Source organism: Panicum virgatum, chromosome 9K (genome assembly GCF_016808335.1).
Source record: "Panicum virgatum strain AP13 chromosome 9K, P.virgatum_v5, whole genome shotgun sequence".
NCBI classification, from domain to species: domain Eukaryota; kingdom Viridiplantae; phylum Streptophyta; class Magnoliopsida; order Poales; family Poaceae; genus Panicum; species Panicum virgatum.
This window is the reverse complement of record NC_053144.1, coordinates 2,708,872-2,726,772: the sequence shown is the minus strand read 5'-3', so window position 1 is coordinate 2,726,772 and position 17,901 is coordinate 2,708,872. Positions and strand designations below refer to the sequence as shown.

General features: G+C 50.8%; 4 protein-coding genes across 5 annotated transcripts; 2 read left to right on the top strand and 2 right to left on the bottom strand.

The window, feature by feature from the left end:
* The first annotated feature begins 510 nt into the window (after positions 1-510).
* LOC120649311 lies at positions 511-1,353 on the top strand. The gene has a single exon (XM_039926074.1). The coding sequence runs from the start codon at positions 562-564 to the stop codon at positions 1,189-1,191; it is 630 nt and encodes a 209-aa protein (XP_039782008.1). The 5' UTR covers positions 511-561; the 3' UTR covers positions 1,192-1,353.
* Positions 1,354-1,707: 354 nt separating this feature from the next.
* Positions 1,708-4,384, top strand: LOC120649309 (alpha-ketoglutarate-dependent dioxygenase AlkB-like). Of its 2 annotated transcripts, none has more exons than XM_039926071.1 (4): positions 1,708-1,861; positions 2,441-2,785; positions 3,210-3,554; positions 3,910-4,384. In XM_039926071.1, the coding sequence occupies exons 1-4, from the start codon at positions 1,790-1,792 to the stop codon at positions 4,183-4,185; spliced, it is 1,038 nt and encodes a 345-aa protein (XP_039782005.1). In that variant the 5' UTR covers positions 1,708-1,789; the 3' UTR covers positions 4,186-4,384. The 2 variants fall into 2 exon arrangements, with proteins under 2 accessions (XP_039782005.1, XP_039782006.1); XM_039926072.1 differs by lacking the exon at positions 1,708-1,861 and adding an exon at positions 1,885-2,364.
* A 4,986-nt stretch (positions 4,385-9,370) lies between these two features.
* Positions 9,371-10,526, bottom strand: LOC120649305 (protein LURP-one-related 15-like). The gene is made up of 2 exons (XM_039926067.1): positions 9,840-10,526; positions 9,371-9,722 (listed from the first exon to the last, which is right to left on the bottom strand). The coding sequence occupies exons 1-2, from the start codon at positions 10,332-10,334 to the stop codon at positions 9,597-9,599; spliced, it is 621 nt and encodes a 206-aa protein (XP_039782001.1). The 5' UTR covers positions 10,335-10,526; the 3' UTR covers positions 9,371-9,596.
* Positions 10,527-10,671: 145 nt separating this feature from the next.
* LOC120649306 (protein LURP-one-related 15-like) lies at positions 10,672-11,850 on the bottom strand. The gene is made up of 3 exons (XM_039926068.1): positions 11,499-11,850; positions 11,143-11,376; positions 10,672-11,048 (listed from the first exon to the last, which is right to left on the bottom strand). The coding sequence occupies exons 1-3, from the start codon at positions 11,742-11,744 to the stop codon at positions 10,914-10,916; spliced, it is 615 nt and encodes a 204-aa protein (XP_039782002.1). The 5' UTR covers positions 11,745-11,850; the 3' UTR covers positions 10,672-10,913.
* Positions 11,851-17,901: the final 6,051 nt, after the last annotated feature.

Genomic DNA, 17,901 nt, shown 5'->3' with positions numbered 1-17,901 from the left:
TGTTTGTCAGTGTATCCGTCTCGTCTCGATCGGCAATAATGTTCCAGGATGTCACCCAATCCTACATTCGGGAGAACAACAGTAAAAGGTTCTGAACACCTCACCGGAGCTGAAGCTTCCTCTAAAGGTGAGGTGAGATGACACTGTCGGAAAGGAACCTTCAGCAAACAAACCGACCACAGCTCGCGTCAGTGTCCAAGCGCGTTGCTCTCCCTCTCACTAATCAACTCGATCTCCTCTTCACCAGCTACATAAAGAAACGAAAGGGAGGAGGAGAAACACAGCCCGCCGGTTTTCTGAATAATGGCCGAGCTCTTTGTCATCTGTAGTTCTGTACTGATGAAGGCGAGTTTTTTCAGTAATGTGGGCCGACGAGTCCGACCGCCCATCTCCATCCGGTTTCCTCTTGAATGAAGCCTGTCTAAAATAATGCCGCGTCATCAACTGCCCATTGCTCATTATTCAGGACTAGTACAGGCGCGTGGATTGTATATATACTGTATTAATTAATCGGTGGATCAAATCGGAGCTAGCTTCCAACTCACTCTCTCTGAGAGCCTCATGTTCACCGCCGAGCCAGGCCAGCAGCTTCACACCGGATCCAGCCTAGCCACAAGTCAAACCGCCCCTGCCTATATAAAGTCCCAAGCTTTGCCTCCGTGCTTGTGCTTGGACCTTGGTCGTTGCAGGCTTGCTGCTCGGCTCTGGGTTTTCAAGGGAATCACTACATTGTTTTGTTCATTTCCTGTGAAATTCCTGCCACTGACACCTAGCCACCTAGGCTTCCCCATGGATTCCACCAAGCAGCTCGCTCTCCGGCCGATCTCCAACAGGAGAAGCGCCAGCGTCGTCGGCGAGGTGGCCGCGGCGGCGGAGCGGTCGGGCCTGGCGACCTCGTCGTTCCGGGTGTACTATGGCCTGCGCCCGGGCGCCGTGCCGTTCCTGTGGGAGTCCGCGCCCGGCACGCCCAAGGCCGCCGGCGCCGGCGCCGGCGCCACGGCTTCCGTCTCGCCCGCCGAGATGGCAGGCGCTGCCGCCGAGCTCCCGCCGATATCGCCGCCGCCGTCGTACTACTCGTCCCAGATGAAGAAGGGGAGGAGGAGGTGCCGGGCGGGCTGTGTCCTGGGGGCGCTGCTCGCCGCGCTCGGCGTCAGGAGGAGGTCGCGTCGGCGTCCAGCCTCGCGTCATTGAGCTGATGCCGTGTCGTTTACCGGGCTGAATGCATAGCAAACTCTGTTCTCGCAGATGCAGGGGATATATAGTTATATACATCAACTCTGAATTACTTCTGTAGCAGTAACATGGCAACGAAACAGCTCTGTGATTAATTTTTTCGCTATCTTTCTTCTTTTTCCTGATGAGCTTTTTTTTCTTGCAAGCACTAGATTTTCTTGATCACACACGTTTTGCTTTTTTTCGGCGAATGGGGAGGTACCGATAGCGAACATTTTTTTTTTTGAGAGGATAGCGAACATTTTGTAGGACACCAACGTCAATGCAGGACGGGCCTTCATTTCAGACCGTTGGGCTGTTCTTTTCTAGCCCAAGAAACCCACATACAAATACTGGTGTTCAATACAAAACTACCCGTATTTGTATTTTTCAATCAATTCAATCCGAGAAGAAGGTAGTATTCTGCATTTGGTGGCCGAGTCGGTTTCGTTTTTGCACAAATCCGCGGTGACCAGACCATAAATAAAATCGTCGGTTTCCCAAGCGGAAGAAAACGTAAACCAGCGTCCCGCCTTAAACCGCCTCTTCCGCTTCCGCTCCTCTCGGGCGTCTGTCCATGGCCGGCGGCGGCGAGAAGACACTGGCGGGTTCCGCCCAGCCGCGGAAGGCCCCTACCCCTCATGCGTCGGTAAGTGCAGCTGACCCCCAGCCCCGACGTTTCTACATCGACCGCAAAAACGCTGGTTCCAATAATTTCCGACCCCTAACGGGTTAGGGTTCGCGGCAAGCCGCTGTTGATTGCTACAGTACAATATAGTGTTGAGTTGCAAAAGTTGCGCGATGTCGTGTGGTGGTTAGAGCTCAAGGCGGCCTAGTTCGTCGTGGTTTCGTGGGAAGGGGGAGCTTATTAGAATCAACTCTTTGGCTACCGAGATGGGAAGCCCATGGGGACAAAATTCAAGTATTATCCTTTCTCTGCAAATTAGGAGATGAACTGGTGGTTTTCGTGTCTGTTTGTGCAATATGAGTTGTAGTATTGCAGGTGAACTGGAATAAGAAGATGTATGATTTCGTGTCTGTTTGTGCAATATGAGTTGTAGTATTGCAGGTGAACTGGAATAAGAAGATGTATGATGCTAAATTTGAGTTTCTGATTACTTCTAAATTTGAATTCAAGTTATGTTCTATATGGTAGGTATATTTTTTGATAAACCTTTGGATTCTTTTTTCATGCGTTCAGCTTCTAATATTCTAGCAATAACGTTAGGACTATGGAAGGTCTTCGGAACGGCAAAAGCAGGGGGCATGTACATTCTCTCCTTCACTTAGCAGCAAATATTCACCTCAACAGTTGGTTGCACCTGCTCACCCACCGCAAGCTGCAGACTCCAGAAGCAGTTCATATAGTGCTGGATCTGTGGGATCTGATTCTGGAGCTTCCCCATTTGACATATGTTTGAGTGGTAACAAATGCGGCATCAAGTTGAATTCTTCTTTACTTGAGATCAACAGAGCAAAAAGACGGGACAGGGAACTTTCCAAGGATGCTCCATTCCAGTACTTGAGACCTGGGATGGTTCTGTTGAAAAGATTCATAAAGCCTAATGATCAGGTATGTCTGTGTTTGCATGCACTATTTTTGTAATCTCGAATCAATCTTGTAGGCCCTTGGGCCTTATCTGAGCATGACCAAGTAGCCCCTTATATTTACATAAACATTTTTTTTTTTGTGGAAGATAGTGCCTTATCTGAGGAAATATAACGTTTCTGATCAGTAAAAGAGTACGAAATGCTGTTTTCTCCTTTTGGGAATTTGCATGCTCGTTTGTTTAGGGTTCTGCCTTCCATGTCTTATCAGCACATTGTGTTCACAGCTCACATAATTATCAGAAATTTTATATTTGCTATGAATGTACATTGTTTCTTTTGATTTGATCGCCATGATAATATGCTATTCTTAAGTACCACATTTAAATACAACCAATGCACACTTACTGTTGAATGTATATTCCTGACGCTTTTGTGCCACATGTTAGGTTAAAATTGTCAAAGTTTGCCAGCAGCTTGGTGTTGGTTCAGGAGGATTTTATAGACCTGGCTACCGAGATGGGGCTATGTTAAGACTCTGGATGATGTGCTTAGGGAAAAACTGGGATCCGGATTCACACTCATATGGCGATACACGTCCGTTCGATGGAGCTCAACCACCGACCATACCAGAAGAATTCAGGAAGTATGTTCAAGATGCCATTCAAGCTTCCCATGAACTCCTGAAACAAAACATAGGAGCTGTCAATGCTGTGGACGAACTTCCTCTGATGTCACCAGATATCTGCCTTGTTAACTTCTACAACAGTAGTGGGAGGCTAGGTCTTCATCAGGTACAAAAGAACCACTATCTGCAATTATATAAAAAATCAGTTTCAAAACACTATGTCATGTTGGGATCAAGCTAGTCATGGTTCTGAACTTGTTTTTAAATAAAAAAGGCAAAAAGGAAAGTAAAACTGATTCCTGCTTGACTAGTTCACTAAACACTCCCTTTGGATGTGCGTATGCACTTTTCTAGACAAGATAAAGCAGCTTCAGTTACGAGGCTTTAATCACGCAAGTTTTTTGTTCTTGGGCATTTCTAGTACGGCGTCCTTTGTTCTATTATCAGCAATTGAAATACCATAATGTTGCAATCTTGCTTGGCGATTGCTCACTGGATTCTACAATTGTGTTATTTGACAGGACAAAGATGAATCAATGAGCAGCCTTGATAAGGGATTGCCTGTCGTTTCTTTTTCATTAGGCGATACCACAGAATTCTTGTATGGCGATGTTAGAGATGAAGAGAAGGTTTCAAAGGTTGCTCTTGAATCTGGTGACGTCCTTATATTTGGTGGTAAGTCGAGGCTGATATTCCACGGGGTTTCCAACATGAAACCTAATACGGCGCCAAAGTGGCTGACGGATGAGACAAGTCTTCGACCTGGGCGTCTGAATCTCACATTCAGGCAGTACTAGACAGTTGCCTACTAACCAGTAGAAGGTCACTTATCTTTTTTTGTACGTATCTCAGTATGTTGTTACCAAAAAAATTGCAGTAGATTCTATCTAGTAACTGAAGATCATGAATGCACCGCTGCATTGAATGTTTGTTACCCTGATAAATCTTTTGCCTTCATCTTGCATGTGAATATATGGGAATTCAGAGTTGCAGACATACAGGGATTTCTACAAATCACTTGAAAGTGAAACTCTCGGCACAGTTACAAACAATATATATATAGACAATAAAAAGCAAACGCTCGCCCTCCCCATGAGGATCGTAGTAGTGAACCAGGGCGGAGTCCGTTTCCTTCACCCATAGACTACACAGTGCTCGGTAAAGAAAATTTCGTCGAGCCACCCACAACAAGGGTGAGTAAGTTCCGGGCAATCTGATCCTCTTTGGCTGTGAAAATATTAAGTGCAAACCATTTTTTTTGTGGAATTGTGAAAATCCCTCTAAAAAGTATACTTGGAAATCTCCAAAAAAAAAAATTTGAAAATACGCACATGCATAGTTCGTCCATACATGTACTTCATTGCAAAATTTGATATGCAAATTCAATCTAGAAAAATCATACAAAAATGACAGATTCCAGTAGCATGTGTGCTGGAATACAAAAATGCTACTGGAATTTGTCATTTTTGTATGATTTTTTTTTACAAAACTAGTTTGCATCTCAACTTTTGTAACAAAATACATCTAAGTTTGCTTACAGTTACCCATTTCTGTGCATCCTACGAACAGAAAATATTTTCTAGATTGATCATTTCTGAAACAAATTAATAAACACAGATTTAGGAAATCAAGTTTTGCAGCAAGTAGATGGTCGTTAAATAAAGTAGCGTGCTTCTACCTCCGTCAGTAGAATGTGGATGTTAAATAAAGTAGATGGTCGTTGTGAAACTTGTAATGGCTTGGTTTTTTTGGCGACTGTTCCTGTCTCCTTTATGGGCACTCTTTTAGGAAGCCTAAGTCTGTTGCTCTAACCCCTGCATGCCTGGCTTGAATCAAGTTAGGCCGCCGGGGGTGGGGGGAGGGGGGGGGTAGATGATGGTTTTCCCCTTTTGTCTTCCCTATATTTCTGTGCCCGGTTGGGTGGTACTTGAACTCCTGCATTTCCGTTCCTTAATGGAAATGGGGTAAAACCTCGATTCGGAAAAAAAAAGTTTTGCAGCAAGTGTTGCTGCTGCTATGCTTGATTGATTGTGTTCCACTGGTATTTACATTTTCCTCCCCAATCTGTCAGCTTAATTTTCTTATCCTGCGTCCACAGTCCGCGTTCGAGGATTAGTAGCGCCTTTCCTTGGCAATCCCAGACATCCCAGTACGCGCCGCGTGCGCTGGTCTTGAGAACCAGTCATGGAGTCAGAGGCGGAGCTCCCCCTATGGCACGGTGGGGCAGCTGCCCCACCTACCCAGGCGGGAGGCTCATAGTATACCTCTCTTCTTGCTCAGGTGTGTGATCGCGACTAGCAGAGGCACTGCACCCTAGCCTCTGGCGGCATAGCATCCAACTTCGTTTTTGGAAGATGGATGTGCGAGCGAAGGCCAAAGGACTAGTAGGAGAGAGCTCACCAGCCCAACAAATGCCCACGGCATCAGGAAATAATCATCGGCTGGTCTAACTCTCGATCCCTAATTTGGCATGTGACTGTCTGAGCTACGCGGGTGACGGGCGGTGGCGACCGCAATCCTGTCACTGTCACCGCGTTGCACATCACGGCATCAAGCTACAGCCCTATACGCCTGCATTCCCTTAGTGTCATACGTCGCCGTTCCAGCTACAGCATGCCGAAGCCTGTTACTGCCGCCCGCCGGTGCCCTCTGCTATTAGCTGTTGGCCGCCAGCACCTCTTTCTGCCGGCTGCCCGATGCCGCTAGCGCGCCTGCCTGTAGTGTTGGCTACTGCGGGCCGGCTCTCTATGGTTGTTCAATCTGCAGAAGCTTGTACTAGTCCATAATCGTCCTAGAACAATGAAGGCGTTGTAGTGACTATTGAGGAGCCGAATATTTTTCAAGGTATCTTCTGCCCCACCTAAAATTTTTTGCGAGCTCCGCCACTGCATGGAGTTGGTGCACGGCATGGCGGTCAGAAGAACCAGAACTTGGAGTTGGAGCTCGCACGCCATCCGCGTCCAGAGGTGGACGCCGACGCGCCCGGCGATCTTCCATGGCGCCTTGGCCTCCCCGTCCACGACGAACGGCACCACACCGAGCTGGCATTGTACAGGGTGGAGTTGTTTGTATACCCGACGTCGGGAAGCACAGGAAGATTGCGATCGACGTATATATGCTACCCAAATCCATGCCGAACTCGCGAATTTGACGCTACTTCAATTAGGACGGTTCTCCCTTGATCAACCGCACGCACATCCGGTCTAGGGTGGTCTTTGTAAACAACGCCTCCGCCGGCACTGCGCCAAGCCACGCACGATACGTTGTTCTTCCACCCTCCTCTCCTGCCTCTCGCCGGTAGAGAACTCGATCGACAGCTCGTGAGACATGCATGGCTGCCAGGGATCGCGTCAACGCCGGCAAGCTTGTTGCTCCCTTGCGCGGCCTCCGCGCCGGAGCCGTCGGCGACCGCTTCGTCCACCGCCCTCGCCGAGCTCGAGCTGACCGCGCGACCGGCGCTCAGATCTTCCTGGTCCTTGGTCACGGTCGATAAGGAGCAAGAGGGGGATGCCACGGATGCTGACCTCTTCCAAGTGAGAGGGGAGGGAGAGGGAGGCAACGAACTCGCTGGCCGCGGCGGCTCTCAGGCGACAACCAGGTGCAAACGGTGCTCGAAATCCCGACCGGGGGTGGACGGTATTTCAAATACCGTCCACCCGTTGTTCATCTTTAACCGTTGGATCGAACACGTACGGTTCAGATCAGGCAGGCGGAGGACTCGGTCATCGTTGCCAGGCGGTGCGGCCGCGCAGGAGCTGGATGCCACCAGCGCCATGGCGGAGGCCGGAGCCCGGAGGCCCAGGTCCGGCGCACCTCTGGAGCGTGGTCGACCGCGCCTGCGGGATCGTCGGCGAAGGGCGCTGGGAACGTCATCGCCGCCGCTTCATTCGACAACAGCCTTCGCGGCTCACGCGCTCTGCCCCGTGGTTCCGCCGGCTCGTAATTCGTCATCGCCGCGAGCGTGGGCCGCCTTGCTACTGCTGCAAGTTCCATGGCGGAGCAGGATCGAACTGGACGGCTGGGCAGCGCGAGCTCGGTTCAGACTTGTTGCTTGTTGGGACGTGCGCGCCAGCCGCGGCATCGCGAGACCATCAGGGTCGTCTGGAGAAGCCGGCACCCCGCCGAGCCACTGCGTGCGGTGGAGACGCCGAGACTGGCAGAGCTGTGTTCACGCATCGGGACGCCATGGGGGCTGACCTCTTACAAGAGAAAGGAGAGGGAGTTAGCCAATGCCTGCGGTGCATGGGCTCTCTGGCGAGCCGCGGTGTGCGGCAGAGGCGCGCCCTTGCCACGACCAGGGCTGGACGGTATTGACCGGGGGTGGACGGGATCTCAAATACCGTCCACCCTGGGTCCCTGAAATACGTCCGATCAAAGGCGTGCGGCCCGGATCAAGCGAGCGTGGGTTCGGGGCTGATCGTCCTCGTCAGACAGGCATGGGTGCCACCGTCCATGGGACCGGGTATGGCCAACCGACCCAGGAGCCGCCGGGTCAACCTCTTCGTTGTTGCCTCCGGCGGGCACGGCGAGGGAGCTGTCCGTGGACACTCGCACGTACGCGTCCATCCCAAGCTGCGCCAGTGCCGCGTGCAGGTTGCGTGCGGCGGGGACGAGGCTGTTCCTGAACTGCTCGTCATCGCCGGTGAACACCTCGTTGCCCACGGCCACGGCGGCCGATGCTGGTCACGCGCGTGGCGGGGAATTACGGGCACACGCTGGCGGCTGAGCTGCGGCAGCGTCTGGGCGGGCCAGCGGCCACACACGCGCTGGATTCGAGCGCGCGCGGGTGCGCGGGGGCTCTCCGGCGAGCCTCGGCGGCGTTCCAGGGGTGTCCATCCCTGGATCTTGTCAGCCGTTGGATCGGACTCGTGCGGCCCAGATCGGAGGACTCCGCCGTCCTCGTCAGGCCGGCGCGGCCGCGAGGGAGCTTGATTGCGCTAGCGCCACGCCGCCACGGCGGACGCCGGAGTCCCAGGTTGGGTGCACCTCCCGAGCGTGGTGGAGCACGCCAGGCAGCAGAGGATGCAGGGGAGCTTCGCCGCCGTTTCCTTGGAGAAGAGCCTCGCGCGCTCTGGTCTGCGCAATCGTCCCATGGCGCCGCCGGCTTACCTCGTCGTCGCCGGTAGCGTGCGCTTTCTACTGCTCAAAGTTCCATTGCGACGCAGGATCGAAGTGGAAGGCGTAGTACTTTTGCGAGTTCAGAGACTGAGCCAGGTGCTGCCTGTATCTTGGATCCTTATACGCGGGAGCAGTTGGACAAACCGATGATAGAATTCCACATTTCCGTTTCAGACTTTCGTATGCAGCAAAGATATGTTTGGCTTCTACTCGATGGAGGGAGTCACAAGTTTATTTGTTTTTGCTTGTAAGTTGTAACAACGTTATGATTAACCGGGAGATGAATCGGCATGTCTTGTTCTGCGCTAGCGAGATTCAGGTTTGATCCACACAAGAGACTCTGCTGGATGCTCATCAGACAACTAGAATGTGTTTTGCAGTAGGCGTGGCATACTGGCATGGTGCATTGGTGCCTGGCGCTACTACGACGATTTCATGGCAAGTCCAGCACGGAGGGGTTCTATGTCATGTCAACGAGGGCTGCAATGCCTAAAAGTCGTAATGGGCTGAATGCTTGCTCTCCTCTGCTTCAGGCTATACCATCGCGCGGACGATGCATAGCCTTTCCGCCCCTTAGGGTGCCTTCTGAAGTAATATTTTTTGACAAGAATTCTGAATATCTTCAGAGTTCAGAGTATCCTGGGACCTGACAGAAGGTATGTTGGCTCCGCGCCTACGGATCTTATTATAATTCAATTATTTTCACCGTAAAATCGTGCGATAGTTGGCTACGAGCTTGAGTCTGTTTCAGTGTTAGGGAAACATGTCCTGAAACGATAACGCTGACACTTTTATGTCACATGTCAGGTTAAAATTGTCAACGTTTGCCAGCAGCTTGGTGTTGGTTCAAGACGATTTTCAGAGTTTCATGTGAAATAGATGGGGAATCAGAGTTTCAGACACGCGGGGATTTCTACAGAACACTTGAAAGTGAAACTCTTACAGCACAGTTATTACACACAATATGTAGACAACAAAAGCAAACGCTCGTCCTTCATTCCCTGAGGATCGTAGTAGTCGTGAACCAGGACGGAGTCTGCCTACTTCACCATAGGCCATAGGTCACTAACACAACAGGATTCTGAACGCTCTAGTGCATCTCGTCCAGAATCACGGTCAGTGCAATGACGAACGCTTGGTCTATGCCTGGGTTGATCCTTGCAGTGTATATGTTCCTCCCGAAACCGAGCAGTTGCGCCGTGTTTCGGCGAGTGATCTGCACAACCATCGATGCAGAAATCAAAATTTGCACGATGAGCTAGTTCAAATGTCAAATCGAATGAAAGTTGCGTGCAACATAGCATGGTTTTCGGAGCTGGAAGATGACGCTCGCCTGAGCAATGGCGGCGTCCGAGTTGCCCGGAGAGACGGTGCAGGCGCCGTCGTGGTAGCTGCCCCGGATGACGAAGTCAGGCGCCTCCTCGCTGGCGTTGCCGGCCAGGAAGATGTAGATCTTGGTCCTGATCTGGAACGACGACGGCTTCACCACGGTGAAGAGCGGGTTCCTCCGGCTGGTGCTGTCGCCCCTGAACACCTCCCACCTGGCGCCGCCGAGCACGGGCGAGTCCTGCATGGCGAGCACGGGGCGGCGCGAGGCGTCGAGGAGGAGGGATTTCTTCAGGAACGCGAACACCTCGGCCTCCACCTGCATCACCGCGGCGCCGGCGGCGTCCGTCACGGTGAAGTCGCGTCCCGTGGAGCTGATCGTCTTGGCCACCGCGAACGCCGTGGCCTCCGGCGCGCAGAAGCGCGCGTTCACCACCGCCGTCACCGCCGGTGCCAGCACCGGAGCCTCCGCCGCCGCCGTGGCTGGTGCCGGCGCATCCATCTTCAGTACCGTGATCGTCTCTGGGACGCGCGCGGTGCTACCTGCCTATGTATCATCGGCGACCAGGCAAACAACGAGTTAGAAGTCTCCGGTTTGACCGGTGCGATCAGCCGCCACGTCAGCGTCGACCGGACGGTCAGCTATCCTGAATGGATGACAGCGCGTCTGATTTCTCAAGAGTCAAAACCAACGAAACCTCCATTTGCCTGATTTGTTGTCTTCGAAGACATTTCTTCCATTGAGACTGGCCTAACACCTACCGACTCGCCATTCATTCCTTCATTATAAAGTCGCTCCTTGTCCTGGGAAAGATTCAGTACCAAGAGAACAAAATTGCTGTGGTGTCAATTGCTTGCTAACCTCATCTCAACGTGAATTTCAATCTTAATTTTTCACTTATCGTTGTGACAATACACCACAACCTTCAGAAGGGCAAAGACATGAACCAATCACAGCTTGCAAGAACCCCCTAAATGGGGCAGCAGAATACTGAACACCGATAATGGGCTCAAAATTGCAGAGACCGATCTCATCAGGAAGACACAAAGGGGAGCAGCGAAACTGAAACTGAAGCGTGTGTCATCTCTGGTAATGCATCTCGTCGAGGATGACGACGAGCGCGACGATGAAGGCGTAGTCGATGCCCGGGTTGACGGTGACGCTGTACGTGTTCTTCCCCAGCAGCGCGCTCACCACGCTGAACCGCCGGTCGATCTGCAGGCAAGTTCCAATCCATTCAGTCGAGGAACGCGATGAACAAGCAACGCTGGCCGATGAGGAGGAGGAGAGCGCCGCGGACACTACTTGCCTTGGCGATGACGGTGTCGGAGTCGCCGAGCGAGACGGCGCAGGCGCCGTCGTGGTAGCTGCCGGTGATCCTGAAGTCGCAGGCCTGCTCGGCGTCGTTGCTGGCGAGGAAGACGTTGACCTTGGTCGGCCCCCGCAGCTGGATCACGGACGGCTTCACCACGGTGAAGAGCAGGTCCCGGCGGTTGGTGCTGTCGCCCCGGAACACCTTCCACCGCGTGCTCAGCATCAGCGCCTGCGCGTTCCCATCCCCATCCAAGCAGCGCACGTTAGGATGCCACGCCGACAGGCGGAGGAACAGAGAGGGAGATCGAGAAATCAAGGGAAGGAGGATCGGAGGGGAGAAGGAGCAGAGACCGATTCCTGGACGGTAAGGACGGGCCGGCGGTCGGCGTCGACGAGGACGCAGCGGCGGCGGAGGCTGAAGAGCACCCCGTCGACGCGCAGGACGAGCGCGCCCGTGGCCGCGTCCGTGACGGCGAAGTCGCTCCCGGACATGCTCAGCGCCTTGGCCACGGCCAGCGACGCCGCGTCCGCCGCGCAGAACCGCGCGTCCACCACCGCGAGCGCCGGGACCGCGGTGTCCTCCATCTCCATCTCCATCCCCGTCGCCGACGCCGCGCGCAGGCACACAGCTAGGGAGGGAGGCGACCGACGCACGCGCACGTCGCTGCGGCGAAGGCGAGGAAGCTGGCTGGCTCGAATGGGATGCGACCAGGGTTTACCTTTTCGTTTTTTTTCCGAATCCCGCCGTTTGCCGGAAACGAAATTTCGACCGAAATTTCGCCGAATTTCGCTAATTCCGAACGGAAAGAGAATTCAAATTCAAAAAACGAAATTTCGGTGAATTCCGACCGAAATTTCGACCGAAATTTCGGTGATTTCGACCGGAAAATGATGTCCGTTGTGATTTTCGTACTGTTCCCGAGGTCAAATGAAAAACTTTTGAATACCAACTTTGTTCAGTTTTTCGAGATCTACAACTTTTGTTTCAGGAACTTTTTCATTTGAGCAATGGTTTGAAAGTTATTTAATTATTTCAAAAACTACCAATTAAAAGTCTTGTCATTTCATGTGACAACTTTCATTTTCTCTCTTAGGCCTCAACTGGACTTTTATTATTCTTGTTATGGCGGATATTCCTATAAATTTTTAGGGACATTAGTTGATCCAATTGAAAGTTGTTTTAAATCCCGGACAAACATGATTTGAATTGGTTATCCATTCATGTGACAGTGTTTGATTTTTTTGTTTGATTCAATTTGTATAGAGAATTGTTAAAGCATTCTGAAAGGTGTGTTTTCCGGCAGTTTTCCAACGGAAAGTTTTTCCCTGCTCTATAGATGGTGACAATTCTCTTGTGGCCTAAGATTTTGGTCACATGCATGCTGTGGATGCAAGAATTTGACCTTCTCTTCTTATCCTCGGGACTGGAATGGCGTCGGAGGAAATTCACTGGAATCAAGGTTACAGTCACCGACCTACTATTGCAATGCAAAGCTTTCTTCCACGAAGTGGGGGCAGATCAAAGGCCATAACTGACTTAATCTGCAGTTGCCAATGGAGAAGAATTGCCAATGGAATTTAACACGTATCAGCAATGGCCACAACTTCAAAAAAAAACTCCCAAGTCTCCACAGTTACCGGCTACAAAGCTAGAAGAAGAGCCAGATCGAGGGCCTGGTTAAGAATAATAGCCTACAGCAGACAGAGGGCTTTAGCTGCCATCTCATTCGATCTCACCGCTACATACAAAAGAAAAGAGCTGCTAGATGATAATATAAAAGCAGATGCAAAAGGCAAAAGCGAAGCAAGATTGACGACGAGCCTAATTGGACAGCACGAGGAAACCAGATCTACTAGTCTACTGATGAGAGTATAGTCCACCCGGGCCGGCCGATGGATCATCATCCTAGTTGTAGGTATGCATATGAAATTGAATAGGTACCTCACCAATATCATGATAAACCAAAGTCTAGTTGAAGTCGAGGGGAGAAAACAATTTTTTGCACATGAAATGATGAGTCATTCAAATTACGATTTCAAATGTTAATTTTAGCCTAGCAAATGATCTTAGATTTGAGTGTGTTCTAGTCCTATTTGCTTAGAAAAACACCTAGTTTTTTATCATATTTTTTACATATTTTTTTACAATTTTTTTTGAATTTTTGAATTTTGAAACGAAATTTACCGAAATTTACCGAAATTCCACTTCCCGGTAACTACCGAAAACGAAAAAAATACCGAAATTTCGCCGAAATTTCACCGAAATTTTGAACCCTGGATGCGACCGGACCGGGCAAGTTTGACCAGGCAGGCAGGTAGCACAGTAGCAGGCAAGGCGTTGCCGTTGGGTAAGCTGCGGCCCATACATGTAATTATCCATCCCCATATTACCCATCCCCAAATATATATATAATTATCCAATGAATGTGGGTATACCCAACGGATAAAAGAAGGCTAAGCACTCCGCCGGCTAATCGTAAAGGGAGGGCTCCCCTGCTACTCTATCGCTGCGGATCTTGTAATCGATATGCCAAAGCCAATTAATCAAAAACAGAGTACAACACAAGAGTTCAATCGGCGAGCTCGCGATGCTGCTCTGCTTCTTCATCACTCGTATCACAGAGCAATAGAGCAGAGCATCAGAGAGGGATGAGCATCAAACAACGCTAGCTAGTGCATGCCAGCAGACAAGTGTGACTGCGTGAGGAATCAAGCAACAAGAAAAAATAGCTAGTGCATGCCAGCAGGCAGGCGTGACTGCGCGAGTAATCAAGCAACAAGGAAGGAAGGAGGAGTGCGCAGCGGGGGGCGCTGTCTTGATGGCGGCGACGGCGACGAGCCCCCAGTACGCGACGACGCTGGTGGCGGCGTGGACGAGGCGTGCAACGAGGAGCGCGAGGAGCGGCACAGCGATGAGCACCAGCGGCTCGTAGCGCGCGAGGCGCCGTCCAGGAGCAGCGCTAGCTCCGTCACCGTCTCCATGGACGTCGCCGCCGCTCGCGGCGCCCGGATTCGATCGGATTGGCGTGGTATCCCGAGTAACATGTAAAATGTATATTATCCTCGCATACCCTATCCGCACTGAAACAAATAATCCATACCCTCCCTGAGTAGTATGGGTATGGATGATGGATATCCATCGGCAAGAAGCAGCTCCTCCCGCGACGCGGTTTCAGATTCTACCTGCAACGGCTGCTAGATCTTGAATTCTTAAAAGCAAAGCAGGTCTTTATGGAGATTTCCAAGCTAAAAAAAGGACAGATTTCATCTTTTTTTTTTAAAAAAAAGTGACAGATTCACTAACGATGAACTTGTTTTGGCTTCGTCAGGTAGTACACGTGCCAGGATAGGAGGGGGACTAGGCATGCTTTTCTCTGCTCTTTCTTTAACGATGCTTGTTTATTCGTTGCCCGTGTGATCACAGTTCGAACGCTCGCAGTAGCGTCGAAGCTTGGAGAGGAGATTAAAGAATCAAAGCCTTCCGTGCGTTGCTGCTTTCTTTGCCCTTTTCTTTCCTTCTCTCGAGAAGCAAACACGGCAATGCGCAGCGTCAGCTGTCTGATCGAGAAAGTGTGAACCGATCCGCCGCCCATCTCGGTGGCGGTCGGCGGTCTTCGTCCGCAGTGGGCCTTCTCCGCCGACCAGGCCGTCTCCCGTCTTCCAAGCAAAATCCTCGCACAGCGCGGCCCACGCACAGAAAACCCGTTCGCGGCCCAACCCACGGGGGCAAGGCAAATATAGGCCCCGAACGGCCTCTCCAGATTGACTTGGCCATCGGCGGCACCGGACCGGCAGCTCACCTTTGGTCGGCGGCGATGGACGACCAGGGTTTTATTTCCCAACCGGAAACCGGTTACCGCCGCCCTCCGGTACCAGTTTACCGGACCGGTTAGGCCGGTAACCGGTGGAAACCGGTTGAATTCAAATCCAAATTCAAATAAATTTAAATTTTCCCGTGCAACCGGTTCCGACCGGTTTACCGGCCGGTTTGACCGGTTTGAAATTCAAACGCTCCCGTGCAACCGGTTTACCGGCCGGTTTTACCGGTTTACCGACCGGTTTGACCGGTTTACCGGCCGGTTTGACCGGTTTGATCGGTGGGCCTTCATGGGCCGGCCCATTTTTTTTATTTTTCTTTTTTGATTTAACTTTAAATTCTCACAAACTATACTAAATGAATGAATTTTTGAGAAAATTTGACATCATTAGATTCATCACACCTTGAAGTATTTTTAGGAATTTTTTTTGGGAATTTTTCATTTTTTGAATTCAAATTTAAAATTTAAATTTTGGCCGGTTGTATACCGGCCGAAACCGGAACCGGACCGGACCGGTTTGACCGGTCAAACCGGACCGGTTCCCACCGGTTAGGTTAACCTTGTGGACGACCGCCGCTGCTCGATCTGCGCTGAGAACTGTTCAGTGTTCAGCGTTGGGACCGATGGCCAGCGCTGCAGGCCAGATGACGGCACGGGTGGCGGCGCGCTCATCCTCATCCATCCTCCCCGCCCGCGCCGGCCGTTCCTTCTCTTCCGATCGATCTCATCTCCCGCGCGAGCTGGAGCCTCGCCGAGCTGCCCGACCAAGCAGCAGGGGTCGGTACAGTACGGCAGCCGAAGCGCGCGCGCTGTGCCCGCGTGGGCCGTGGTGGGGTTAGCACAGCTACCATGGCATGGCAGGTAAAGCTCAGTCAAGAGAGCGAGAGCCGGTGAGCGACAAGGCGCTACCTCGCTAGCGCCCAACCGCCGTCCAGCCGTCCAGGCCAGCCGCCGCGCAATTATTCGCGCCGCGCGCGATGGGGGGCCTGGGCGTCCGTCCTCCGCCCGTCCTTGGCGCCGTCGTCTTCCTCGGCCACGGCAAACCGCCATGGCGCCTCTCTGTAGTCCGTGTCCGTTCTGTTCCCCCGCCCCACCTGCATCCGCTGCATGCTTGTCCATCCGTCGGCCAGTCACCGCTCGAGAAACAAGACACCTGCACGCGCCGCACATGCGTTCACAGTACAAGTAGGTGCGTGGTTCCGCATCGGGGCCTTATTTAGTTGGCTATTATAAAGTTTTTAAAATAAAATCTTTATACATTTGTAGTATTAAACATAAACTAATTACAGAACTAGTCTGCAAACTACGAGACGAATCTAATAAACTTAATTAATTCGTCAACAGTGCATAGTTACGGTAACAATTACTGTAGCAATTTAGTGTTTAATTATGACCTAATTAGGCTCATTAGATTCGTCTCGTAATTTATAAACAAACTATGAAATTAGTTTTTTATTTCGTCTAGATTTAATACTACATGCATATAAAATTCTCATTCGATATGATAGTTTTGGAATTTTGAATTTTACAACTAAATAAGGCCCGGCTCGAAATACAAGTAGGCAGGCAGCCCTGCATTTTTCTTTTTCGTGGAACCCATCTGCAGGTGACCGAGGCCCGTTTGGATGACACTAACACAACTAGCACAAAAAAAAATCTTGTCTGCATGAAGCATTAAACAAAGTTTATTTGTAAAACTTTTTTATAGAATCTTGGTCAAATTTTGTGCTACTCATGCTACTGGAGTAACCAAACAGGAATCGAACGCGCACGGTGTACCGCTGATCTTGGCCCTGACAAGTGACAAGGCTGTAGCTGCTGCAGGCGTCGTAGTTTCCGGTCGGTTCGGTACTGGATTGTTGTTTCAGACCAAGGTCTTGATCGGGAAGGTACAGTGTCAGTGGTCCACGTCAGTTAGGTGCCGCGACACTCCGCCTTGAATACACACTACTCCTGCAGTATACTACTCGTCCAGTCTCTGTGGACCAAGACAGAGATCGACGGATTAAGAAAACGTTGACTGTAACCAAACGTAGATCACAGCGAACACTTCTTCTTGCGAGTAGTACAAGTCACAAAGTGCTACTAATAAGGCTATGTTTAGATCTTTATAACTCCGTAAACGCAAAAAAAAATCACATCGAATGTTTTGACATATACATGGAGTACTAAATGAAGTCTATTTATAAAACTTTTTGCATGAATGGGCTGTAAATCGCGAGACGAATCTAACGAGCCTACTTAATCCATGATTTTGTAACAGTAATGCTACAGTAATCATCCACTAATTATGGATTAATCATGAATTAATTAGCATCATTAGATTCGTCTCGCGATTTGCAAACCATTTATGTAAAAAATTTATAAATAGACTTTATTTAATACTTCAAATTAGTAAAATTCCGTCGCAAATTTTTTTTGCGTTCTATCTAATCATGACCTAAGAAACCGCGAGATGAGGCAGCTGGAGACGGGCAGCTGAAAGCTCTCGCTGCTGGAACGTGCAGCTAGCTTAGCTAGCGTAGGAAGGGGCGAACCAGGCTTCAAGCCGGAGCGCTTTACTACAAAAACAAGCAAAACAAACACACTTCAAAAGCAAAACACCTTCGCTAAAAGAAAAGGGGCTTCGTCGGGATAGAAAAATGGAGGCGAATCGAATCAACCAATCGAGTACCCCAATGAGTGAGGCTTTTCGGTGAAGCCAGTTGTTTTTTGCTGTGCCCGGTTGGCCGGTGCTGCCGTGACGTCTCATCCACACAAGCAATGCCAAGGCCAAGTGAAAGCTCACCGGACACTGGCCACTAACGGCGTCCAAGACCAAGTTGATAACAACGAAATTATCGCGCATTAAAAGGTGGTCAAGTACACTAGTACTCCACAGTGCGTGGCGTACGGCTCGTCACCTGATCTGGGTTCTGATTGCTCCTCCTACTCCT

Coding starts and splice junctions, on each gene's coding strand:
- LOC120649305 (XM_039926067.1), bottom strand. CDS start 10,334: ATGGATGCGCCGGCACCAGCCACGGCGGCGGCGGAGGCTCCGGTGCTG. Junction 9,723..9,839: donor CGGACGCCGCCATTGCTCAG/GCGAGCGTCATC, acceptor ATGGTTGTGCAG/ATCACTCGCCGAAACACGGC.
- LOC120649306 (XM_039926068.1), bottom strand. CDS start 11,744: ATGGAGATGGAGATGGAGGACACCGCGGTCCCGGCGCTCGCGGTGGTG. Junction 11,377..11,498: donor TCCTTACCGTCCAGGAATCG/GTCTCTGCTCCT, acceptor GGGAACGCGCAG/GCGCTGATGCTGAGCACGCG. Junction 11,049..11,142: donor CCGACACCGTCATCGCCAAG/GCAAGTAGTGTC, acceptor ACTTGCCTGCAG/ATCGACCGGCGGTTCAGCGT.
- LOC120649309 (XM_039926071.1), top strand. CDS start 1,790: ATGGCCGGCGGCGGCGAGAAGACACTGGCGGGTTCCGCCCAGCCGCGG. Junction 2,786..3,209: donor TCATAAAGCCTAATGATCAG/GTATGTCTGTGT, acceptor GCCACATGTTAG/GTTAAAATTGTCAAAGTTTG. Junction 3,555..3,909: donor GGAGGCTAGGTCTTCATCAG/GTACAAAAGAAC, acceptor GTTATTTGACAG/GACAAAGATGAATCAATGAG.
- LOC120649311 (XM_039926074.1), top strand. CDS start 562: ATGTTCACCGCCGAGCCAGGCCAGCAGCTTCACACCGGATCCAGCCTA.